Source organism: Pelobates fuscus, chromosome 1 (genome assembly GCF_036172605.1).
Source record: "Pelobates fuscus isolate aPelFus1 chromosome 1, aPelFus1.pri, whole genome shotgun sequence".
In the NCBI taxonomy this organism is placed as follows: Eukaryota; Metazoa; Chordata; class Amphibia; order Anura; family Pelobatidae; genus Pelobates; species Pelobates fuscus.
The window spans coordinates 200,242,899-200,269,889 of record NC_086317.1 but is presented as its reverse complement, the minus strand read 5'-3'; the positions used below and the strand labels follow the sequence as shown (position 1 = coordinate 200,269,889).

At 39.9% G+C, this 26,991-nt stretch overlaps 2 protein-coding genes across 4 annotated transcripts in view; one reads left to right on the top strand and one right to left on the bottom strand.

The window, feature by feature from the left end:
* The first annotated feature begins 724 nt into the window (after positions 1-724).
* On the top strand, positions 725-9,390 carry KDF1 (keratinocyte differentiation factor 1). 2 transcript variants are annotated; one of them, XM_063453464.1, is made up of 4 exons: positions 725-980; positions 1,270-2,208; positions 3,947-4,021; positions 8,924-9,390. In XM_063453464.1, exons 1-4 carry the CDS (start codon positions 947-949, stop codon positions 9,004-9,006), a joined length of 1,131 nt encoding a protein of 376 aa, XP_063309534.1. In that variant the 5' UTR covers positions 725-946; the 3' UTR covers positions 9,007-9,390. The 2 variants fall into 2 exon arrangements, with proteins under 2 accessions (XP_063309534.1, XP_063309539.1); XM_063453469.1 differs by having other exon boundaries at positions 726-915.
* A 162-nt stretch (positions 9,391-9,552) lies between these two features.
* The window catches only part of NUDC (nuclear distribution C, dynein complex regulator), a 43,782-nt gene continuing 26,343 nt past the window's right edge, over positions 9,553-26,991 (bottom strand). The window contains exons 4-9 of one of the 2 annotated variants that reach the window (XM_063453478.1): positions 15,229-15,297; positions 15,034-15,147; positions 11,100-11,294; positions 10,868-10,951; positions 10,655-10,773; positions 9,553-9,704 (exon numbers count right to left, since the gene is read on the bottom strand). In XM_063453478.1, the coding sequence (XP_063309548.1) occupies positions 9,653-9,704; positions 10,655-10,773; positions 10,868-10,951; positions 11,100-11,294; positions 15,034-15,147; positions 15,229-15,297 (633 nt within the window). In that variant the 3' untranslated portion in view covers positions 9,553-9,652. The remainder of the gene's footprint in view (positions 9,705-10,654; positions 10,774-10,867; positions 10,952-11,099; positions 11,295-15,033; positions 15,148-15,228; positions 15,298-26,991) is intronic. The other variant, XM_063453483.1, reaches the window with a different exon arrangement.

Below are 26,991 nucleotides of genomic sequence, written 5' to 3'. Positions count from 1 at the left end.
GATGCAGAGATGTCCTGTTCGCTGTATAGAATTTAGATTGATGCAGAATTATCAGTGGAATTCTCTGTGATTGATCAGTGCCGAGATAAATTCCTTCAATAATGACTGGTGGTTTTCTCCCTATGATAAAGCTGGCATAGAGATGATGCCTTCCCTGTTTAGAACTGGACTTCAGATGTCCTTCCACAGAGGACAAATATCTAGATAATGCCTCAATTGCCAGCTCTCTCAGCCCCTCGGAGCCAGCTGCCGCCTGGCTGGATACTATGAATATTCCTGGATCTTCTCTCTGTATAACACCGCCAATCGCTCTATAGTCTCCCTGACTGAGCTGCTGCGCCTTCCCCGTCCTGTGCACTGCTCCCACTGCTCTGCAGAGCTCGGTTTGCAACGTGTGACGTCACCACCTACCTCTAGGAGGAGGAAAATATGACGCAACCCTCCCCCCCCCCACTCTCCCAGCGGAGATGAGGCAGAGTTAGTACCTGGATAATGAGGGCTCAATCACGCACGATCCTACAAATAAATCAATGTCAATCACTTACTCAGACCAGTATGCACTAAGTTGAAGAGTCAGCTCGTTATTGTCATCCAAGAGCGTAAATGACCGCACCTGTAATAGTGAATTGGAAGGGCGCTATTGTACCGTTATCGCACACATTTGACCCTTACGGTGCCCCATTGATTTAGTAGGGGCGGGGTCAGTGAGCTACGTCACCGGGTGGGCGTGCCTCAGGCGGCTAGGTCACGCAGGTAGGGGGCGTGGTTACATCGCTCACCTGGCGGGCAGGTAAAGGCGGTTTTGACCGGAACCGGAAACAGGCGAGAAACGAGAGACCCGGAAAATACCGTAACCGACCCCGCTGTTGTTCCCCCTCCTCCCCTTCCCCAACACCGGCTGCGAGAAAAGGCAATGTGAGAGGAGTGTATGTGTGTGAATTAGGCGATGGGGAGCGGGGGGTTGGTGTTAGGAAGGAGAGGTGAGAGGCTACTGAACAGGAAGAACAAGTAGGAGCTAATAATGACTGAACAGGTTACGTTTTGGGGCCTTGGGTGTAAAAGTTTATCTTTTTGTTGGTGTATGTATAGAGAGTGGGTAGACAGACCATACAGCTGGAAAATCAATCTGTACAGAATAGGCAATAACTTTATATATAGTGAAGGTAGGAAATGTTAAGTAAAATTGCGGAAACATTAATAAATGGCATGTGGTTTGTATGGAGTGAAATCAACATAGAGTTAATGTTATTATTACATTTTCTTCTCTAGGTTTTACAAGTAAAGAAATGCCAGGACCCTATCCTTTGCCCACCCCCCGGGGCGGCCGGGAGGATCCCACAGTACACTTTTCACCTCCCCGTCGCAGTTTGCCAGGAAAAAATGCCAATGACTTACGGCAGCAGCGAAAAAGTACCAGTGAAGATATTATATTTGTATCTGGCTCTGCTGAAACGTCCCCTGAAGAGTCACAATGCTGTCCCCAACTTTACAGTGCTTGGACTACATACAAAAGTGTTTTGTGTTATATATTGTCCTGCAGCCGCTGTTCACAGAAGGATCCTGAGGAATACACCCCCTGCACTGTGGAAATTTCAGAGGGTGGCTCTCACAATGGTCACCCCGCAGGTAGTCCACCTCAGCGGCGTGATGGTGAAAGAAATAAAAAGGTAGGTCTGGGTAACAGTTTCAGTTACCCAGACCTTAAACTCAAGGGGGTACCTGTGTTCAACAAGGCCTGCACTACTACTACAGACATTGAGGCTTCTAAAGATCCACCTGCCCCACCTCCAGTACCCCGCAACTCAGCAGGGGAAGACTATTTGCCACGAGACTCTGATCCTGATCTCTCCCGATGGAGTGGCTCTATGTCCAGTCAAGAGATAGATGTGCTAATCTGGCAAAAGCTGACTGAGCTGTTTAGTTTCCATCAAATTGATGAGCTGGCACGGTGCACTTCTGAAACAGTCTTTCTCGAGAAGAGTAGTCAAATTACAGAGCTAATAAGCAGCCTAACGCAGGACTACCAGTTGGAGGAACAGGATGCTGAATGCCGACTTGTTCGAGGTATTATCCGTATAAGCACCCGCAAGACTCGGACACGAAAAAGTAATTCTCGTGGAGGGCAGCAACAAAACAGTCGGAGTGGTGGCAAGGCACCAGACAGTGGAAATGAATCCATGCAGGAGTCTGGACTTACCAGCCAAGATGGTGCGAAACTGTGGGAATAGGGTTTAGTGGGAAATGTTCTATACGGCATGATATTATAAGGAGTTTGTTAGGCTGTATTAGTGTGTATATAATATATTGAGTGATATTTGAAAATAATCTTGGGTACGTTTATGTTTCAGGATTTTATCATACATTGAGCACACAGTTTAAAAAAAAAAAAAAAAAAAGGCACTGGTTAAAACAAGTTTTGAGAAGTTCTAGATCTTTCTAGGAATTGTGTGAATTAAAGTAGATGTCAGGATTTAACTGTTTCTGGGTGGCTGAATATAACATGATACACAAATCACGATGTGCCTATTTTGCAATGGTGCAAATAATTTTGACATTGTATGAATACCGTATTTATCGGCGTATAACACGCACCTCATTTTAAGAAGGAAATTCCAGGAAATTTCCCCCCCCTCCTTTCCATAGTATTCACCCCCCCCCCTTTCCATAGTATTCACCCCCCCTCCCATAGTGTCCCCTAGTGCACTTTCCATCCCCTTGTCCCATAATTACTTACCAGTCTTGAAGCGTGTGCACTTCCTTTCAGTCCCGCCGGAAACCGGAACCTGAAATTAAAGTTCCAGTACCGCGGTGCGCGCTGAACACCGGCCCACGCTTCAAGACAGGTAAGTAAATATGGTATATCGGCGTATAACACGCACCCATCATTTTCCCCCTATTTTCAGGGAGAAAAAGTGCGTGTTATACGCCGATAAATACGGTAAGTAGTAATGATATTCCACAATCCAGCACTATTGACAACTTTTTTTTCTTTGTGGTTTTAAGCTACCTATACTGATATTGTAGACATATCTTATATTTACATGTTTTGCTCTACACATATGTTTGCACAATAAGCAGGCTCAAATTCTCTCTAGGTAATTCTGCAAACCAGACAGTGTGTATTATAAGGGAATCATAGATTTTAAATCATAATGGCCAAACTGGAAAATTTGTTCAATTCTGTTTTTCCAGCTTTATAATTTTAGACTGAAAATCCTTTAATCAAATTTCTGCAAGGTCTAGTGAAAATATTTTAAATGTGTAAAAGTAGAATGTGTGTGTGTTGTATAAGGCTGGAAAGTCCATGGTATACTCTTCATGTTTGCAATGTTTTATGGAGTTCCAATGTTTTAACCACGTGACAGACCTCCAGGTCTTTAGAGTCTCAGCTTTAAGAGTCAATAAATTCTTCTTAGAGGTAAACAATGTATGGAGCATTGTGGAGAAAAACATGCATCTAAGAAACAGCCTGTTAAAGTTAAAACTAATGTGTCAACTTAATGTAGAACACACTCACTCTCCACCAATGTGTTTCAGGGGCGTTGAACAAATCAGATTTCTTTACAAGTATGCCAGGATGAATATTTCTGTCCAGGATTTACCTGTGGTGTCTTACTAATTGAATTTGATTAATTTGATCCACCTGAATCCTATTTGTGTACAAGTCAGATATATCCAGTAGTAATCATGGTTTATCAATCTATAGAAATTAAATTAATAATATATATCAGATCGTGTAGCATGTTTATCTTAATTTAGTTTCAATGCTTTGTTTAACCCCTTAAGGACACATGACGTATGACATGTCATGAGTCCCTTTTATTCCAGAAGTTTGGTCCCTAAGGGGTTAATCAACTTGTTTGACTTCATGTAAGTCATCATTTCCCCTTTGTTCTATATCTCTTTTTTCTCACATTCTCACTCTTTTTTTACTTTTCTCCTTAAGATTTGGATGTGAAGATTTCAGAAGAAACCAGCTACGACGTTCTAGCACGGAACATGAGAAAATACAGTTCCCCAGGTCTGTTTTCCTTCAGCCTGAATACTTTACACATAGATGAGGACTCTTTTACAAACCACTTATGTTCGCATATAATAATTGCACCAAAAAAAGCCCTAAAGGGACACTATAGTCACCAAAACAACTTTAGCTTAATGAAGCAGTTTTGGTGCACAGTTCTCTGCCATTAAGGTGTTAATTGTGCACCTCCCTTGGTTGTGACTGACACATCCTGCATGAAAAAAATGGTTTAGGTTTCAGTCAGATGTTAACTTGCTTTTAGAAGTCTTTGTCTCTTGCACTGTAAACTGACCTTCAATCACACACAGACTCCGGCAGGGTCTGAAGGCTAGTAAGTGAGCAGGAGAAATAAATTAAACAGACTGTGTAATGAGGGAGTGTAAGCATTGGATCTCACTTTACAGGAAGTGTTTAGAAAGGTTGTGCAGGTCACATGCAGGGAGGTTTGTCTAGGGCTGCATAAACAGTGACTTAAAGGGACATTCCAGGCACTCAGACTCTGCTCATTGGAGTGGTCTGGGTGCCAACTCCCACTACCCTTAACCCTACAAGTGTAATTATTGCAGTTTTTTTTTTTAAACTGCAATAATTACCTTGCAGGGTTAAGTCCTCCCCTAGTGGCTGTCTATTAGACAGCCACTAGAGGGAACTTACTGGTTTCTAGCACAGGTTTTCTGTGCTAGAGCGTCGCTGGACGTCCTCACGCTGTGTGAGGACCTCCAGCGTCGCTCTATTCCCCATAGGGAAGCATTGAAAAAAAGATCAGTCTCGCCCACCGGCCGACGTAAGCAGAAGGAGGAGCGGCGGGGGAGGAGGAAGCAGCGACGTGGGACATGTCGCTGCCTCTGGTAAGTCACTGAAGGGGTTTTCACCCCTTCAGCAACTGGGGATTGGGAGGGAGAGGGACCCTCCAGTGCCAGGAAAACGGATCGTTTTCCTGGCACTGGAGTTTCGCTTTAATTCCTAAATGACAGACTTGAGCAGTGAGACTGTACGAGCATGATCTATACACCAAAACTGCTTTATTACGCTAAAGTTGTTTTGGTGACTAATGTCCCTTTAATAGCAAGACAAGTTGATCTTTTGTCTTTTTTTATTTATTTCTAATTGAACAGAGTATATTCAGGTTGCTTTTTAAATATTCCCTTTGCATTTTTAGGGAACTGGGACAAATCAAGTGGATATTAAAACTGCTGTTAAATAGTTTATCTGATTTTAATATAATAAATGTTTAGTTCCTGCTAAATACAATTAATGCAGTAGTTCTGTAGTTTAACCTTGCAGTGTAAAACATTGCAATTTTATAGAAAAACAGACTTCCCGACAGCCACTAGAGACGCTTCCCAAAAAAATATTACTGATCACGTACCTCTAGTTTAAGTATTAAATATGCAAAGGATCATAGAAACATAGAATGTGACAGGAGATAAGAACAATTCGGCCCATCTAGTCTGCCCAATATTTCGAAATACTTATAATTAGGCCTTATCTTAATTTTAGGATAGCCTTATGTCTATCCCACGCACGCTTAAACTTCCATACATCCACTACCCTCTCAGTAAAGTAATACTTCCTGATATTATTTTTTAAACCTTTGCCCCTCTAATTAAGACTGTCCTCTTGTTGTGGTAGTTTCTTCTTTTAAATATAGTCTCCTCCTTTACTGTGTTGATTCCCTTTTATGTATTTAAATGTTTCTATCATCTTTCCTCCAAGCTATACATGTTAAGATCATTCAACTTTTCCTGGTAAGTTTTATCCTGCAATCCATGAACCAGTTTAATAGCCATTCTCTGAACTCTTTCTAGAGTATCAATATCCTTATGAATATACAGTCTCCAGTACTGCGTACAATACTCCAAGTGAGGTCTCACCAGTGTTCTGTACAATGGCATGAGCACTTCCCTCTTTCTACTGCTAATACCTCTCCCTATACAAACAAGCATTCACAGCTGCTCTATTACATTGTCTTCCTACCTTTAAGTCTTCTGAAATAATTACTCCTAAATCCCTTTCCTCAGATGTTGAGATTAGTAGGATATCAAATATCCTATACTCTGCCCTTGGGTTTTTACATCCAAGGTGCATATTTGAAGGGATACTATAGGCATCAAAACAACTTCAGCTTAATGAAGCAGTTTGGTGTATAGATCATTTCCCTGCTCTGCTACTTAGGAGTTAAATCACTTTTGTCTGTTTGTGCAGCCTTAGTCATACCTCCCCTGGACATGACTCTCACAGCCCGCAAGGGAGGAAAAAAAATCTTTTTCAATCAGATTAACCTATTTTAGAAGGTTTTTTTTTTTACCTCCTGCTCTGTAAATTGAATTTTATTCACGCACAGATGGCTCCTGTAATGTCTAGAAAGCTATTAACAGAGCAAGAGACAAGAAATTCTAACTTAAACAAAATGTGCAATAAATGTTTAAACATTAGAGCTTTCTTTACAGGAAGGTATTTAGGAAGGCTGTCTAAGTCACATGCAGGGAGGTGTGACTAAAGCTGCATACACAAAGTGATTTAACTCCTAACTGACAGAGAATTTAGCAATGACACGATTTATAGACCAAAACCTCTTCATTAAGCTAAAGTCGTTTTTGTATCTAGTGTCCCTTTAAGTTTTCTTATGCAGCAAATTGTTTTGGTGATTAGTTGCTTTTTGTTTTTAAATATTAAGTGGCACTTTCACCATCTGGGGACTTTGCAGAATTTACAAAGACCCTTGACTGTGACATCGCCAATGGCAGGGCAGGTAAGTGTGAGTTCTATTAACCTGTACCTGTTCCTCGCGGCCATCTTCCTCCAGCTGGTCCTCTACAGCTCCTTGCGCTTCAACTGCCAGCAGCAGACGTCACTGCTGTACTCTTGCCAATGCGCGAGAGTACAGCATTGAGGTCTATGAAGCATCTCTCATGATCCTCAGTAGACTGAGCCAATTCCCTGCAGCCGTGGTTGATTGACACTTCTAGATGGCGGTAGCTCCGCGCAGTGTCTAGAGGACACATACAGAGACAAAGTAAATCCCTACTTTGGTTCGGTATATCTCTTGACCGTTCTGCTTTAATAGCTTATAACAAAGTTTTTTTTTTTTTTTTTTTTGTTTACTTGCAAGTTCTCCAGAGCAGTTCATCATAAAGATTTAGCTTGCGAGAGTTACTTGAACAGGTTTTTTTTTTTTTTCTTTTTTTCAACTGTTAAAAACCTGCTATTGTCTCTCATTTTTACTATTTTCTTCCTCCCCATAAGAACGTGTCAGTCCCCAGTGAAAGGATTGTCCAAAATAACTGTGTGCAAAACACAGAAAGAGGTGATTTAATGTGTTTGTGCACTACTAGTCACATGGTGTTTAGTGGACACAAAATATAATCTATTCACAGTTAAGTAGTTTGTGTGTATATAAATTTTTTTCACCTATTTGGGTAGGCTTCACAGACTGGATCATGCATATAGGGTAAAGGAAGTACTGATAGTTTTTTTTTTTTTTTTTATTCAGCATGATTTAAATACATCTCATCCTAAATTAATTACTTAATAGTCCCTCGCATACCCAGTAAAAGAATAACTGAAGCTACTTTAAAATTTTTTTTTTTTTTTACAGGAACACTGTAGTGTCTATAATAATTTTTTTTACTTTGAATTGGTATTAGTTCTTATACTGTCCCTCGATTTAATGTGAATCTGTTTAAGAGCAGTTTAACACTGAATAACAATCCCTGGCCACCCACAGTCCATATCTTTCTGGTAGTGTGCCTACAGCAGAGTTTGCACACTTCCTTGTCATGCACTTCATACCTTCAGTTAGAGCTCTGATAGACAGTCAGGTGACTATCCCAGCCAATCACAGCTGCCTATTGCTGCTCAGGCCACACATATGGGATGGGCTGCTGGGGGCTCTTGTTTAGCATTAAAACATAAAACCTTTAAAAACTGTTTAATGATGAATGACATGACTCCAGACACTATAACCAGTTAAATAAGCAGATACAGTGCCCCTTTAATCTGGAAGCAGCATGTTGTGTTAGACTCTTATCTACTGTGCAGCTGCAGATTCATACAGAGCAATTACAGCAGCAGGCATGTCTGACATGCATTCCATCAAATTCCAGCTTACTTATTGAACTTTAAAAGTGTTTGTACTTTGCAAGGAAGGTCAGCCTAAAAATGCATTTCAGATAAATCTCCTTTACATATGAGCTGTGCACAGCAGTGCTCCTGCAAATTAAAGGAAACTGATTTTAACAGCTTGATCAGTAAGCTAGACATCGCCATATGTCCCTGGTAAAAATTGTTGTACTGCTGAATAAAAAGTAACAAAAAAATAAAATTTCTTATGGACAGGTTCCTAGCACCATTACTACAATAAACTATTTAATTTTAGTTCTTGGTGTGTCCATCAAACATCGCTAACTGTATACATTTTGTAGTTATTTGATGTGTGCAGAAACTTTGGCACTCAAGTGTTCATTAGTGTGTTTCATGTAAACCTTTTATATTGATCAATGGGTGCTCTCCAAGATTACCAGCCATTAAATATTTACTGCAGGCAATTGTTACCCAGAATTAAAGTTTATGGCTTAAAGGATATTCATTTTTTTTTTTTAACATTTTACTTCTTAATGCCGTTGTTCCAAATAGTATTTTTCAAGCAAAACACGTGTATTACAATTTTTCCTAATTTTAACCACCCTGAAAATCTAATTTAAAATAACAGGTAGACATGGGCAAGAGTAAAACCCGAATCTAGAATATGCAATCAGATATTTAACATGCTGAATGAAAAATTTTGTTTGAAATTCCTGGTTTAAATAGAGGGGAGGAAGTATTAAGAGAGTTTTGCTTTTCTAACGCACAGGATACATGAGTTTTTGAACATTATATTTATTGATTAATCTATTTGTACAGGTTCTTCTTTCCTGAAGGATGATTCATTGCAGGACACAGAGACAGATTCCTCAGGGACACCATTGCTGAAAGTCTCCTGTTGATCATTTGCAAAGAGGGAAAAAAAATCTACAGTTGAGTTGGATGCAACTTGCTCTTGATACCAGGATGCTGCTGTCATTTACTTATAGTGCACCTTGGCAGGCAATGACTGTGTGATCCTTTTAATAACGCAGGATTACCTTTTGCTCTGAACCTGCTACCTTCACTTTTGAGCTTCAGATTGTGTGGAATGTTTTGGTTTTTTTTTGTTGGGAGCTGGTAAAATGGTGGTTTATTTAAATACCAGTCTTGGATATTCTCTCATTTTAAAGACACTTTGTTATAAAATATCCTAAGTTTTTTTTTTTTTGGAGATTGAGTAAGGAAAGTTTTCTGCTGCATCTTTATCTTTTGTATGCTCAACCCAACTATATAATTAGGAATATGAGCCACTGTCTGCATACTTTGGAAATTGTTTTTATCAAGAATTAGTTAAATAGGTCAAACAAGGAAATTAGCCAGGCATCTTTATTCTCCCCAACGCCCCCATCAAGTGCTAGCTTCTTTAAATGTATTATCAGGCATACATTTAATACAGACTGCATAACTGTAGGCAACTTTGTATTTTAATGTAAATCAGAACAGTTACATGGACATGCCAAATATTTATCTGTTCTTTGGTAAAGTGACTGGCTGTGAAGAATAGGTTCAACTGAATTTTGCTTTGGAGAAATCCATTTCTGGATGTTGTTCCATAAACCTGTCAAAAGGGAAAAAACAAAACATCACCACTGAACTCATTCTTGAAAGGGCACACTGTATGCACTATAACCATTTCATCGCCATGAATTAGTAATAGTGACTGGAGTCCCCTAGCACTGTGCCTCCATTCAATGTTAAACCCTTTTCAAGCAGTTTAATTCTGAACGACTGTCCCTGGCTTGCAAGAGCCCAGTCATCACTACAGGTCAGGAGAGAGCGAGAAATAAATTATCGTGAACTCACAAAGCTACAGACTGTATTATCTTACTCTGTATTCATTATCCCTATATTTGGGTAGAACTACCAGATTTTCATATACAGACATAGCTACACTCAGGATAATTGTTTTGTAAATATGTACATTATTTCTGTTCTTTTGTTGTGGTGGTTTATTTCACCTCTTAATCGCTATATTAAAAGTTAAGTTTTATTTTTAGAAATACCTAGCCTAATTGGTTGCCACTCCACCAGCGATACAGTTATTATTTTTCACTCTCTCCTGGCAGTTCTTTTCTCCCCCCTCTTATTCCACAGTGACTAGTCTCACTAGGGGTTACCCCCCCCACTTCAGGAGGTTAATAATTACATTACCTTTCTTTACTTTTATTGATAAAGACAGTGAGTGATTACACACCTCTTTGGAGCAATAATGATTGATACTTGCAATGGCACTCAGACTAATGCTTCCTCGTTGGCCAAAACAGCACAGAGAAGATGGATTGCTGGAGACTCTCCTTTAGCAGTAACACATTTACAGTTTAATGCTGAAGGGAAGGACAGTGACAGATGATTCCAGATACTATAAACACTTCAAAAAAGCAGTTATGGTGCCTACAATGTCTTTTTAAAATAAAAATCTTTATTAGACCTGAATAACAGCAATATACTGCTATTAATATGGCATTTCCTTTTATTCAGAGCTATGTCAAGCTGCTCTCCGTTACTCACTTTTTTAAGATATCTTGTTTTTTTTGCTCCTCTGAAGTTGGCAGTCCCATTGATTTCTGTCTTTGATCGTACATCATTTTTTCTACCATACTGCGGGTTTCCCCATCTAGATCAGAGAGCTAGGGAAATTGGGAGACAAGACCGTTTTACGTTTCAACCAGCACAAAATTATAAAGAAAAAACAAAAACTTAGTGAAGTCTTACTCCATATACCTTAGAGTTCTCTGGATTAATTTTTTTGGTGTTAATTTCTGGATCTGTCTGGACAATGCGACTCCACCATTCCATAGTGTTGATCTGCAAGAGACATATTTGATATTCAGAAACACAAGTATGCAGGGCAGTGTGTACATGATCTACTTTGGAATGTGCAGGATAGTGATAGAAGTGGTGTGGTCAACCCCTTCCCTTTTAAAAAAAACATTTTTGTAACTAGCTGCCTTACCTTTTCTAGATGGACAGTCACCACTTTTCCATCCTCTATTAACCAGGAACAGTCTTCAACTTTGACTTCATTGAAGAGCTCACCATCCAAAATTGGGGTTTGTCCCTTAAGACCAACAGTCATTCTACGCCGCCTTATCTCCACAATCACATCCTTTCCTTTCAGGCGGAAGGAAACTGGAAATGGTACAGCTAACTGATATGGGGAAATTTGAAAAGCAAAGTGGGTGCATAAAATCACTCTGAAAAGGACATTTTATTAATCATCTGTAAAGTCATTTATGTAACCATAAAAACGTATTTTGTAAATATTAAATCTCATGTTATATAAATGTGCTCTAATAGAGATTACAAATGTTTTGTGAATTTTAAAAATTGTTAAAAGAAAATTAGTGGTAAACCATTAACCATTTGCATAAGAACTAAAATGTTGCTAAAAAAATGTTTGACTACGCACAAAATTTACCGGTTCAATTGGCTCTGGCACAGTCTAGGCCGGTCTGCATAATTTAAAAAAAAAAAAATCCCTGGGTGGTGACATCGCTGTTTGGGGTCCAGTGGGGGCAAGGTAAAGTTTGATTTACTTATCTGAACCTGTCCCTCCTGGGCTCCACAATCCCTTCATCTCCTGTTGCTTCTGCTGCCAGGAGCCCACATCAGCACTGTCTCTTGCTCATGCACAAGAGTACAGCATTCAAGTCTATGGAGGAAAGAGCTTAATTTCCTTACAGCAATCACTAGTGAATGCTTTGGGAAATAACAGGTTTGTCAAGTTTATGGTTTGTAATTTCAGTAAAAATGACAGTGCCACTTTAACCCCTTAAGGACCAAACTTATGGAATAAAAGGGAATCATGACATGTCACACATGTCATGTGTCCTTAAGGGGTTAAAGTGAAGTGCTAAATGGCATTAAATACAGAATAAAGCTTAAGCCAGATTTCATTTCAGAAACCAACAATAAAATGTGCTGTGTCTTTAAGACTAATATGTAGTATAAACTTCCAAATGCAATATAATTTACAATATTGCATATGTATTTAAATAGTGTACTACACACAACTCCACAAAATTCAAATAAAGTGCACTGTGCCAAAAAATAAACTAGTACTTTGTAATGTAAAGTGCTGCGACAATATGTGCAAAACAACAAAGAAGCACTCTACTTACTTAAATGCTATTCACATGTGCTAGGCTAAAAAGTCAGTATGTCCAAATTGCCAGTTGTCCAAATCTAGTATCTCATAAGAGAGAAACCGAAAGAAACAAATAGGGCATTATTACTAATACTAATAATGAAATAGAAATATCAGAAAAAGCACTCACAAGAGTAGAGCAGTGAAGTCTGCTCTAACTTAGATTGTTTCAGTGTATTAGCAGGCTAGAGCAGTGTTTCCCAACCCAGTCCTCAAGGCACACCAACCAGTCCAGGATTTAAGGATTACCCAGTTTTGTCTAAGGTGTTTTTAGAAAGAAAAAAAAAAAAAAAAACACCTTAGACAAAACTGGGTAATCCTTAAATCCTGGACTGGTAGGTGTGCCTTGAGGACTGAGTTGGGAAACACTGGGCTAGAGGATGTGATAAAATCCAAATATTTTATTGATACAATGATAAAATTCAGACCGGCACCTAAACCCTCTGACCCTCTCTGGTTCAGCTTTCCTACGGTCCTTCTGTCAAACACCTGAATCAAGTAACTCGAGGAAGCAGTTTGTTTCTTCTGTGCTTCCTGGAGGCAGGGATTGTGACTGGTGCGCGTAATGTTGTCAGAGAGTGATGACATATTTCACAGATGTCATTGGCTTCATCAGATCAGCCCTCTCTGAGGCCACACAGTCTCTATTTAAATCCAAAAGGTGGGCGTGAATTGCCATAAAAGTCCTGCAATATGGTTGGAGACAATACAAAACCTCATTTACATGAGGAAGTAAAATCGGCAGTAACCAATTCTGGCATAATTAATCTACACAATAGAGGAATATCACCTAAAATATAAAAAAATGCTTCACAAACATTCATACAAAAGCAAAAATTTTACAATATAAAGAATAAAAAGTGATAGTATAGTAAAACAAATGTTAAAGCATCACATAGATGTCAATAAAATATATATATAATTACCAACTCCTACTTAAATATTACTATAAAAATAACTGTTGTAAATATATGCAATAAATTTTATATAATATATCGACTAATAGGAAAGAAATAAGAATTAGTACAAAGAAAACGGTTTCTATGTTCTAATTTTCTTTTCATTCCCTCCCAGTATTAGGTTTATGTAAGTAGGAGTTGGTAATTATCGGGTTTTATTTTAAATTTATTTTGTTTTTGTATGAACATCTATGTGGAGCATTTTTAATATTTCTGTTTTACTATAATGTCACTTGATAGTCTTTATATTTTTACATTTTTGCTTACACACTCCTATCAAATGCCAACACTACAAACACACGCTCTCCTGTATTAAAACACCAGCATTATTTACCAACACCAAAACTACATGCAAACACACCCCTGCATTGAAGCGCACTACATGTACACCACTGCTTGTAAGCAGCAACAGTACATATTAACACACAACTGCATTCAAATTACAAAACTATACACAAATAGACCCCTTCATTTCACACACAGACTCCATAAATAAACATGCATACATCGCTGTGGAATATCTTGGCGCTTTATAAATGCAAGTAATAAATAGTAATAATAAATACCTTCAAACCCATAAAAATTGCTCACAAGTAAATCCCTGCAAGGGTTATCAAATGGAAGATCCCCAGCTGGCAATGCATCATGAGATATGTACAACAGATGGGAATCTCTCTTTTGGCCACCCTTGTGCTGTGGGGACCAAAATAATTTCTTGAACCAGGGCCCTCTCTGCATTAGTTCCACCACTGTGTGGAGCATTTTTGTTATATTTTAGGTGATATTCCTCTATTGTGTATATTCATTCTGCCAGAATTGGGACTGCCGATTTTACTTCGTCATGTAAATGAGGTCTTGTATTATAGCCAACCATATTGCACAACTTTCAGACTTTTTGGACAATTCACGCCCACCTTTTGGATTTAAATAGAGCCTGTGGACTGAGAGATGGTTGATCTGATGAAACATATGACATTGGCGAGACACGTGATCACGCTTTGACGCCATTACACACATAGAAATTTGGAAGCACAGAAGCGGATCCCGGTTCCTGGAGTCAGTTAAAGCTGGCGTGTGACAGAAAGAACGAACCAAAGGGACCAGAGAGGGTCAGAGGGTTTACCCACCTGCCTGCATTTTATTATTGTATCAATAAAGTATTTGGATTTTATCAAAGCCTCTAGTCTGCGAATACACTGGAACAATGTAAGTTAGAGCAGACTTCACTGCTCTACCCTTGTGAGTGCTTTTCCTGATATTTCTATTTCATTACTATTTTTAGCAATACTGCCCAATTTGTTTCTTGTTTCTTTCGGTTTGTCTCTTTTACAAGATACTCTATTTGTACAACTAGCAGTTTTGGACATACTAGCTTATTTAGCTTAGCACATGTGAATAACATTTATGTAAGTAGAGTGCTTATTTATTTTTTTGCATATATTGTGGCACGTTGCAAAGTACTAGTGTATTTTCTTGCATAGTGCATTTTATTTTAATTTTGTGTTTGTGTGTATTATACTTTGTGTTGCACTTTTTCAATACATATATATTTTATTGCACTTTGACATTTATGGTACATATTATAGTCTAAAAGACACAGCGCATTTTATTGTTGGTTTTTGTATGAATATGTTTTGTGCTTTACACACATTGTGCAGCTTTTACATGTTTTTAGTTGGTAATTTGTTTTTAGCACCCTACTTTACTACATTGTTTTTTTTGCAGATTTCATTTCAGAACACTAGAATAATGTTCGGCTGTGTATCTCAAGATGTACTTACATCTACTTCTGACAGGGTCTGTGTCCACCGGTAATAGGGAAGGTCTGCTCCATTCCCTGAATTTGGTTTGAGCTTCCCTTTATCCTTCTCATCTTCTACATCCTCATCTTCATCCTGTGAAAATATTAATCTCCTTAATTCATATTATGTGACTCTACCTACTTTCCTTCACTCCTGCTATTTAGGTCACCTTACCTTTTGGGATTCCAACTGCTGTATTTCATTTGGACTCTTGTCAGTCTCATTTTTCTGTTCAGCTTTGTTCTACGAATTAAACAGACCGGTCTGTGAATAACTGCTTACATTATAGACCTTTTAAGGGATGTTAACTTTTTTTTTTGACAATCAATTTTTATTGTTTTTCTTTGTTTTAAACAGTGCGCAATTGGGTACAGAAAGTAAAAAGGAGAGGGGTCAGGGTGCATAACAGATTTGGGACATACGACATTTTGTATCCCAGGAGGACCAGTTAATAACATCTAAACAGGGACAGCGTTATATGTTAGTAGAGTATCTTCTGATAAGCAATAACATTGCTCAAGTGCCTTCTGGTGCAGCCCTATTGGACGTGTATGGCCGTTCAGGCACCTGTGTGAATCGATTCAGTTCGGTGTTTAACAGATATGTAGCAGTTAACCTAGGTTTGGCTAGTGGTGCAGAGCAGTTCTGCGACTTCCTAGCGTATATTGGAGTTTAGGTTGCGCCAGGCTTCCTATTAGTGCTGTGGTTTGTTTTTTAGTGTTAAATCGGAGGAAACTGTGGCAATTTTATCTCTGAATGTTCCGGTTGTCTCTTGGCTGGCATAGTGTAAAATTTATTTAACTTGTTGTAAGGTGTGAGTTGGCGGTCAAAGAACCTACTCCTTATTGGGTCCATCAGGTGAGTGGCCGTAATCCTGCTGCATGGTAGTATGCGCGGGGAGGGTGGGGTGTAGGCAAGTTTGTGTCTGCGTGTTCTTTTCAGCCCTTTTTAGGGCGCCTTTCGGTTTGTTTCCCTGTCTCTTATTGGAGTTCCCTTATTACTATGTGACTGTTTTAACTGTAGCCCTTGTGGGGTGGACCCAGCCTTTGAGGGCTGCCTAACCTCCAGTTTCACATTTTAGGGTTGGCATTTGGGTGGTCCTGCACCTCGTCCTGTTGTTAGAGCTGATCTTGGGCTTGACAGGACCCCGAGGTTCGTGTGTATGCGCGAACCCTCAGCTTAGGGTCTGTGTGGGCGTTGGGTTTACGGAGGTCTGTGTAGCAGTCAAGCCTGCATCGGTTGTGTAACCTGCTAGCTGTATGGTGTCTATAGGTTGCCCCGTAACGGTATGTCCCCTTGCCCATTTGAGTGTACGCTCCGGCGGTCGGTCCAGTTGCGTGAGAGGAGGGTTGTTGTGTCTGTGTCTTGATACGAATTCCGTCCACGGGTACCAGGTCAGAGTGCATCTGTCCGAGCATCCCTGCAGGGAGGCTGTCATCATTTCCATGTCATGTATGTCCTCCACCCTGCCTATCCATTGCTGGAAGGTGGGTGCAACTGTACGTTTCCAGTGTGCAGGGATAAGGGTTTTCGCGGCTCTCAGCAAGTGTATGGTGAGGCCCCTTTTGTATGCCTCTAGTGGTGTGTGTGTGTGTGTTAGCCTCGTCAGGGGTTTTAGTGGTAAGTCTGTGTCGGTGATTTCTTGGATCTTATGATTTATCATCTGCCAGTATGGGGCGATCACAGGGCATGTCCACCAGATGTGTAGGCCTGTGCCCACTTCTGTTCCGCATCTCTAACATTCTCCGGGTATGGAGCACGTGCCCGAGTACATCCGGGGTCTTGTATCAGTACGTCAGTATTTTGTAGCCGCTTTCCTGATATCTGAACTGATAGAACCTTTATGTATCAGCATGAACATTTTGTTCCATTCTAGGTCCGTGAGTTCAACCCGTCTCACGCTCCCTTTTCTCAGTGAATCCCAGTGAGCCCTTATTTCCATTTGTTAAGAGGGCAGAGTGCAGGGTAGAGATCCCATGGGCGAGCTGTTGCCTGGACGTGCATAGGTGCTCGAGGAACAGTAGGGGCCGGTGCAGGTGATCTTTGCCCTTCATGGCGGCGTAGTAGGTCCTAATCTGGTAGTAGTGAAATTCATCCAGATCCGTCTGGCATCAGGTCAGCCAGTGGTTTGAGGTCGGTTCCAGTGCTCCACTGGCGCAAGTAAACCCAGTGTGATGCCTGGATGTGTTTTAGGGTGGCAGGGTGCAGCCCTCCTGCTAGTTTTGGATTGTGTGCGATAGGTGTGAGCGGGTTGGGGGATGTGGTGAGCTGCTTGGAGTAGCGCACTCCGCACCATATTCTGAGGGTTGCGTCGATTAGAGGGTTGCCTGTACGGGTTTCCCAGAACGAGGTAACTGACCCACTATTTATTATGCACTGTGTAATTAAATGCATAAAAAAAATAATATTTGCCTGTAGTAGCATTAGAAACATCAAAATTACTCTCTCACCAGGAAGAAGCACAACACTCGTAACGTTTCATTCTGGTTTATAGAGTCAAAAGAAAAAAATGATGATAATACTCAAAAAGCTGGAGTGATCCAGACTGGCTGAGTATAGTCCTGGAGAAAAAAATCGATAGATCGATAGATAAATAAATAGATAGACAAAAGGATAAATAAATAAATCAATAAATCAATAAATTGATAGCTGTATAATGTGGATACCGTGTAGAATAGGATAAGTGAATTAAGCCAAAATACAGTGATAACAAGCCCTGATGGCTTACCTCCATATATTACCAGAGATATCTAATGGCCTATTCACTCAGAAAATCACACCTGGATACTGACTTTAATCGGCAATTGGCATGGTCAAGTCCAGTGGATTAGAGTGTAAAACATAGGTAAATGTCAGATAGCTGACCCAGGTATCCGAGAAAGGTCACTAAAGAGTCTGTCATACAGGTGAATGCCGAAAGGCTATTTATTGTCACCAGTACATATAGAGCCCATATTTGTACGGCTGTGGATAGCTGGTTAGAACAAAAAATTGCCTAAACTCGGCATAGGGGATAGCATGCAACTACACCTATAGCTAATTGCTATTGCACTATAGTGCTAACCTATATATGGTTACCATGGCTAAACAGGAGATGAGTTCAGCATGTTTGCAAAAGGTTACCCCATAACACCCAGAGGGATTCCCTCTATAGACTCCAATGTAAAATAGTGACCCAACAGCAAAAGGAGGTATAAGAAAAATTAATTAAAGTGCCTCCATGTGCAGAACCATACTTAGAATGTTGGTTGCCTGCACATGGTGATAGATAGCTTAAAGAGAGAAAAAAATGTGAGAGAAAAGAGCCCAAAGAGCCCGACGCGCGTTTCGGTGCTTACTTAGATGCACCTTCGTCAGGGGCTGACTGGAGACTAGTCCATAGTCTCCTTTTATATGTAGTCAGTTACTTGAGCCTCTAGGTTGTGTCCAATCAAAAGGCCGGTAGTCCGTTCATTCCGGCGCCAAAACCCCACGTGGTGGTATGCAAATGAGCTGCCTATCGTCATCCAATCCTGTTTCAGTATTAATCTCTCTCGGTTCTAGCCAGCATTAACCCCATCAGTGCCGGGTAAGGTCCCAGACAGACCGGTCTTTATGAGAGGGGCGGTGCTGTTTTAGCTGTCAAACATAGCTACAGTGAATATTGAAACTCACACATCCTATTGCTGGGATCAAAAACGGCTCCGTTGTTTCAGTATATGTCGTGATGAAACACATATGTATCATTTATATTGTTGCTGAAAGTATCAGCCGACGGTAACATTGATATTTGCCGATTTTATATGAATAGGACATAGAGATTCGTCGTATAGCCTCAGTGACGAATGGAGGAAATAATGGGTTATAAAGGATATAAAATAACCCAACAAGTCCCATTACATACTTATGATGATGGTGATTCACCTCCCTTCGGGTATCTGTTGGCAAGATACTATTAATTGCTCACTCGGGATAGGGGTTATTGTGAGCCTTACTAAGTTTGTAGAACCATCTGGGTGCCGAGTGGGTTCCCAGGTCCCCAGAGGTATACGAGGGGTCAAAAAGGCTTCAGTCATTCTCAGAGTTCCAGAGCACATCTCTATTTGCTACGAGATGTGATGTGAGTTGTGACATGGCCTAATTGACCAATGATCAACCGGGATGAGAATAAAGGTCGTTAGGGATAGTAGTATTATTGTATCAATGGTGCACTTCCTTTGAAGTGTCAGAGATAGACATCATAATGAGTTCATGCATACAGAGGTCTGAGTAGCTCGGCGATTACAGCTGCTACCACTGTGGCAGTATGCTCATCAACCTTTTAGTCATGTTTATACTAGCCCTCGTATTTACAATGCCATTTTAAAGCATATGTGGGGATTGGGTGGTGTGAAGGATAGACGTTAATGCAGAGGAGGGGTTTGTTGTAATTCTATTTCTATGGACACGCCAATTGTGGGTCTTAGAGGTACAGTGGTTATGGTAGAACGTATTTACATATTTACAAAATTTACACTATATACAGATTGTGTCTACTATTAGTCTATAATGTTGAGGCTTGCTCACAAAGATAGACACAGGCGATAGATTAGAGATTACATGGTTTTCACAGATCAAATAAAAGGGGTATAAGAGAAGCCTTCGTTGAGGCCATTGGGAGAGAGGGTTTTGAGTGTAAAAATCCAAAAGCTCTCACGTTGTAATAGTTTTACATCTATATCTCCCTTTCTAGGTCCCAGTTTAATTCTTTCAATGCCATTGAAACGTAGGCCCTGTGCTGAGCCATCGTGTCTTAGTTTGAGATGTCGAGAGATGACCGTATCGACTTGTCTAGAGGGGTTTACAGAGTTTACATGTTCCAGAATTCTTTTCTTAAAAGGTCTAAAGGTCTTGCCCACATATTTTAGATTGCAATGTTGTTTGACAGTTAAAGAAGGTATTGGTTATATGTGTGTGTGTGTTGGTTGAATCCGAAAAGGTCTTTGACTTTTTTCGAATGTATTTACAGGCTTTGCATCTTCCACATTGAAAAGTGCCGGTTGCTGGAGACATCAGCCATGTATTTTCTACTTTTGGTAGTGGGAGATGGCTTGGTACAAGTAAGTCCTTCAAATTGCGGCCTCTTCTGGCTGTAAGTGATACACGTGGAGTTAAAACCTCTTTGAGATGTTGGTCTTGATATATCAAAGGCCAATACCTTTCTAGTATCCGTTTCACCGGGTCCCATCCAGTGTCAAAGGTACCGATACATCTGATCAGGTTTTGTGTCGTGTCTTTGGTGGCATTGTCATCTAGGAGAGTTGATCTATCGGTCATTAGTGCTCTTTTATAGGCGGTTTTAAGGCATCTATTGGAGTAACCCTTCGCCTTGAACTGTAGCCTCAATGTCCTAGCCTTAGTTTTGAACTCATCCATAGTGGAGCAATTGCGTCTCACACGAAGGTATTGTCCTACTGGTATCCCATACTTCAGAGGCCTAGGGTGATGACTTTGCCAGTTTAAGAAACTGTTGGTGGCTGTGGGTTTCTTAAACAGGGTAGTAGAGATATGGTGTTCGTCGTCCGTGGTTTTTAAGGTTAGGTCCAGAAAATTGATTTGTTTGCCACCCACCTCGTGTGTTAGTCTGAGGTTCAAGTTGTTGGTATTTAATGCTTTCACAAAATCCTCAAATCTTTCTGTTGAGCCTGTCCACACAATTAGCACGTCGTCTATGTAGCGTTTCCAGAGTTTGATGTATTCATGGTATTCCAAGAACTGCTGGCTAAACACGATGTTCTCCTCCCACCACCCCAGGTGGAGGTTCGCATATGAGGGTGCGCAAGTCGTCCCCATAGCAGTTCCTCTCACCTGGTGGTAGTGGGTACCTTCAAAAAGGAAATAATTGTGTGTAAGGATAAATTGTAGAAGTTGTAGTACGAATTGGTTATGGTCACCCAGAGATGTATCTCGTGTCTGGGGAAAGTATTGAACGTTATTCAGGCCCGTTTTGTGAGGGATAGAGCTGTAGAGTCCTTCTACATCCAAGCTACACAGCTTTGCCACAATGGGCAGTGTCAGACTATTAAGTGCTTTCAGTGTTTGTTTAGTATCTCTTAAGTATGAGGGGAGAATTTTGACAAGGCCACTTAGAATACGTTCCACGTAGATACTGCAGTTCTGGGTGAGATTATTATTACCCGATACTATCGGTCTCCCAGTAAGTATTTCCTGTTGCTTATGTATCTTTGGTAATGCATAGAAGGTGGCTATGGTAGGTTTTTTGTTGAGCATAAATTTGTGTTCATCTATGCTTATGAGTTTATTCTGAAGAGCCTGATCCAGGATATTCTTAAGATCCACCAGGAATCTATTAGTAGGGTCTGCGACTAGTGCTGCATACGTATCCCTATCATCCAGTAATCTGTGTACCATTTTGACGTACTCCGTCCTATTTAGAATTACCAGGTTGCCTCCTTTGTCGGATGGTTTTATGATTATTGTATCATTCTTTCTTAGTTTGGCTAGTGCTCTGGTCTCTTGGGTGCTTAGATTACTGGGCTGGGGTCCTGGTTGTGTCTCGTTATCCATTGTCTCTATTTCTTTACAGGACAGTTCAACAAATAGATCGATATACTTGTATTCTGGTATATACGGTGTGAATTTGCTTTTGGGTTTCAGGTTTGTGAATGGAGCTAACTGTGCACTGGAGGTATCGTTGCTATTAAGTAGTTCCACCAGATTATCTAGCAAATTCATATCCCTTTCTTCTAGGCCTAGTCTTGTTGCTTGCTTAGTTTTTTGTATACAATGATGCTTATGCAAGGCTAGCTTCCTAGCGAACAAATGGATATCCTTAGTCCAGTTAAATTTGTTGAACTTGGGTGTAGGGACAAATGATAGGCCTTTTTTCAAAAGCTGCGTTTCAATGGTAGTAAGCTTATAGGAGGAAAGGTTGATAATTTGACTCTCTTGGGTCAGTACGCTTTCCTCCGTTGGAACCCTCTTGTGGATCTGCTCCTTGTGTTTCTTTGTGGTCTTGTATCCTGGTTGGCTCTGTCTAAATAGGACGGAGTACGTCAAAATGGTACACAGATTACTGGATGATAGGGATACGTATGCAGCACTAGTCGCAGACCCTACTAATAGATTCCTGGTGGATCTTAAGAATATCCTGGATCAGGCTCTTCAGAATAAACTCATAAGCATAGATGAACACAAATTTATGCTCAACAAAAAACCTACCATAGCCACCTTCTATGCATTACCAAAGATACATAAGCAACAGGAAATACTTACTGGGAGACCGATAGTATCGGGTAATAATAATCTCACCCAGAACTGCAGTATCTACGTGGAACGTATTCTAAGTGGCCTTGTCAAAATTCTCCCCTCATACTTAAGAGATACTAAACAAACACTGAAAGCACTTAATAGTCTGACACTGCCCATTGTGGCAAAGCTGTGTAGCTTGGATGTAGAAGGACTCTACAGCTCTATCCCTCACAAAACGGGCCTGAATAACGTTCAATACTTTCCCCAGACACGAGATACATCTCTGGGTGACCATAACCAATTCGTACTACAACTCCTACAATTTATCCTTACACACAATTATTTCCTTTTTGAAGGTACCCACTACCACCAGGTGAGAGGAACTGCTATGGGGACGACTTGCGCACCCTCATATGCGAACCTCCACCTGGGGTGGTGGGAGGAGAACATCGTGTTTAGCCAGCAGTTCTTGGAATACCATGAATACATCAAACTCTGGAAACGCTACATAGACAACGTGCTAATTGTGTGGACAGGCTCAACAGAAAGATTTGAGGATTTTGTGAAAGCATTAAATACCAACAACTTGAACCTCAGACTAACACACGAGGTGGGTGGCAAACAAATCAATTTTCTGGACCTAACCTTAAAAACCACGGACGACGAACACCATATCTCTACTGAACAAAAATAGATACTTTCCAAGAAAATATCTGTGGGTGGATTGGCGCTATTAATACTGGTATAAAGGTGAAAGCACAGCAACTACCCCCAAGTGCCTAGAAATCACCCAAAGGCACTATACGAATGGATACAAAAAACAAAACATAGAAAGGGGGGTGCTATATATACATAAAATACTTCAAATACTTATGTCTGTACAAGGAAGGTCTTACTGCTGATAGTCAAATCAAATCAATCTAGAAAAACAAAAACAGATTGCACATAGCATAATACTGTATGAGGAAAAATAAAATCAATAATGGTGGTTTGGGTCACTCACGATAAACAGAGCCTATTGTAGCAGGCTCTGACTGTATGGGCTCATCAAAATCTCTGTATGCTGTATGTTCCAACAGGATCAGCTCCAGGATCAGCTCCCTCCTCCTCTTAGTACTCTTCCAATCACACCAAAGAAACCAAATGGTAAGGTGTAAAAAGGATTTATTCAGAATACTATTAAACAAAATAAAATGACAAAGCACTACGCGTTTCGACTGTTCAGTCTTCTTCAAAGGTGCATAACATACAAGTCCCTCTGATTTCTTTAAATACATCCGGAGTTGTTGATTTTCGCGGGTAAAAGTTCGTGTTACTTCCGGGTTGTGATGTCACTTCCGGGTCCGCCGGCTCAATTTGCGTCATATGACGTCATCACGCTTCCGCCCGTCTGGCATCCTTCAACCTGGATGTTTATGCTTACGGACGCCATTTTTGTACCTGGCATTGTACTAGCGAACTATACTTAGATGAGGGAGAATAGATCAGGCAAAACTATAACATACATATTGTAGAAATCCGCTTACAAAGCTGGTAACATATATATTATACTCTACAATATTAGGAGAAAATACTAGAAAAAGGAAAATAAGAAACCATTAAAATTATCCTTATTGGAACCGAAAAGATTAAGTTTATCGGTAATAAGAAAGGGAGGGGGTTAAAACAATATAACCCTTTCTCGAAAAAAGTAAAAATATACTATTTTAAAAGAAGGAAATCCTTCCATATAACAAAAAAATGGATATGAGAAATATATAAAAAATATATAAAAAATATATATATAACCCCTATAATCTGGGCTGAACTTATTAGATAAGGGCTGCCATCTCAAAGTCCACATTGAGCCCGCCCGGGGTCAGTGTTCCTAGATCAAAGATCCACCTCATCTCACAGCGGCTCAATGCGGACTCGAGATGACCTCCCCTCCAATGGGGTTTAATGGCTTGGATCCCAAAAAAACTGAGCCCCGCAGGGTTTCCACCATGTACATTTAAAAAATGTGTAGAAACACTATGTTTTAAAAAGCCTCTCCTTATATTGTAGATGTGCTCACGTATCCTTGTCTTTAAGTTTCTTGAAGTTTTCCCCACATATTGGAGTCCACAAGGACACGTGAGCAAGTACACCACATTCTTAGTGTGACAGGTCATAAATGAATTAATTTTAAAATTAACAGAGCCAATCTTAGAGTGAAAAGCCTCTACTTTTTTCGGTTTACTCTGGTGGTTCCTACAACCCATACACTCCCCACAATAGTGAAAACCTTTCTGTAGGGATTTATTGATAGTTAGAAAATTTTCTTTCAATTTAGGAGCTTCTAAATAACTCGAGGTTAATTTCTGTCTTAGATTTTGCGCCCCTCTAAAAATTAATTTGGGTTTATCATAAAGGTATGGTAGGATTTCTTCATCCTGTTGGAGGATATACCAATGTTTATTAAAGATTTTTTTAAGCTCTCTGTGATCTTGACTATAATTGCAGATGATAGGTATTTTATCTTGTTTTTCCTCTGATATGGTTTTTGATTTATATTCTAGTAGAGTGTTCCTTTCCATATTTCTAACCAATTCTATCTCCTGATCTAAAAGTTCGTTACAATATCCTTTCATTAGAAATTGTTCTTTTAGAATTCGGGATTGGAGATCAAAGGTTTCTATTTTTGTACAGTTCCGTCTCATGCGTAAGAATTGACCCTTCGGTATGCTCTCTAACCATGGACGGAAATGACAACTTTTTTTGTGGATATATCCGTTCACATCAACCGGCTTAAAGAAAGTGCATGTGTCAATACTATTTCCTGTAGCTGAGATCTCTAAATCCAAAAAATGGATTTTCTGCTGGCTATATTCCTGAGTGAGCTTAACATTCCACTCATTAGAATTCAAGAAGTCGAAATATTCCAAAAAGGTGGAATGATCCCCCCTCCAAATAATGAAAATGTCGTCTATATACCTCCTATAGAGGACCAGATTCGCACTCCAGTCGTGCTGGGAATAAACAAAAGAATTTTCCCAAAAAGCCATAAATAAATTAGCATAACTGGGTGCGAATCTGGTCCCCATAGCGGTCCCCCGACGTTGCAGATAGTACTCCCCCTCGAACCAAAAGAAATTGTTCCGAAGGATTAACGAAATTCCTTCCATCACAAAGTCTATTTGTTCCTTGGGGTACAACCCGGATGTTTCCAGAAAGGAGTAATTGGCTCGACATCCAATGTCGTGATCTATACAGGTATATAGGCTAGTGACGTCGCACGTAATGAATGTGAAGTCACTTTCCCACCTAAAGTTCTTAAGTATTTGTAATAGGCTCATAGAGTCTTTCAGGTATGAGGGGTTTTCCTTCACTAAGGGTTGGAGAATCGTATCTATATATTTAGACAGATTCGAAAGAAGTGAACCCACTCCAGAGACAATAGGTCTCCCTGGGGGGTTATTCACATCTTTATGGAGTTTTGGTAATATGTAAATTACAGGGATTTTTGGAGATTTTATGTTTAAATAGTCATACTCTTTCTTAGTTAAAATTTCTTTTAGAAAGCCTTTATCTAGATATTCCAAAAAAATCTTTTGGATATCTTGTTGGGGATTTTTATTTAATTTGACATAGGTATCTTTATCTTCCAACTGCCGATTAATTTCCGTAATGTATTTGGCCCTGTCCATAACTACCACCCCCCCCCCCTTATCCGCTGGTTTGATTACAATCTCTGAATCTTTTCTTAAATCTTGTAGTGCCACTACTTCTGATTTCGTGAGATTATTCCTTTTGTTTATTTTTATCTTTCTAATGTCTTTGGTGCATGCTTTTTCAAAGACCTTCATGGCATTAGATTTTAGATGGATGGGGTAAAAGGTGGAAGGGGCTTTTAATTCGGTATGTACAATGTTTCCTGTTACTCCACTAGTCACATTTTCCACCTGTGGTTTTCTATCAAAGAATTTTTTTATACACAATTTTCGCATAAAGCGATTTATGTCTGTGTAAGCTTCGAATTGGTCAATATTACAGCTAGGGACGAACTTAAAACCTTTTCCTAGGATTTTTATTTGGTCACAATTTAAAACTTTTTCGGAAAGATTGAAGATTTTTACCTCCTCATCACTTTTCCTCTTGGGTCTCTCCAGTCTTTTTCCTCCTCTATTTCCCCTTCTTCTACTTCTCGATATCTCCTTTTTGTAGGGAGTGGGGTTTTGTCTAGGGGTTCGTCCCAACGCTCCTCTAAAAAAGGAGCATTTCTTTGTTTTTCTATTTGATTCAGGGGTTCAAATCGGTTAGATGTTGGGATTCTCCTACTTTCTCTACTAGAAAAACGATAACCTTGATCAGAATTATGTTTGTATTGGTTCCTTCTTTTATAATCATACTCCTGGGGAATCACACGAGTATCAGATTTTAAAGGGTAGTCATAATGATTTGTTCTTTCGCTACGTCTCGTTCTTTTTACCTCCCTCCATTCTGACCTAGAGTTTTGTCTTATTGGGGATTTAGTTCTTGTTCGTTTGGGAACATAGTTGTTGGAAAAAGGTTCCCTCTCCTTTTGTCTACTTCTTTCTCCTGATCTGGACTCTCTTTGGTTAGGATAATTTTTTGGTTTTTTCCTAACATTGTTGGTGGCATAATCATTAATGTCTCGTTGGTATTTTTTCTTTTTATTGGTGATAATGATAGTCTCTAATTTATCCAATTTCTCAATAATAGGAT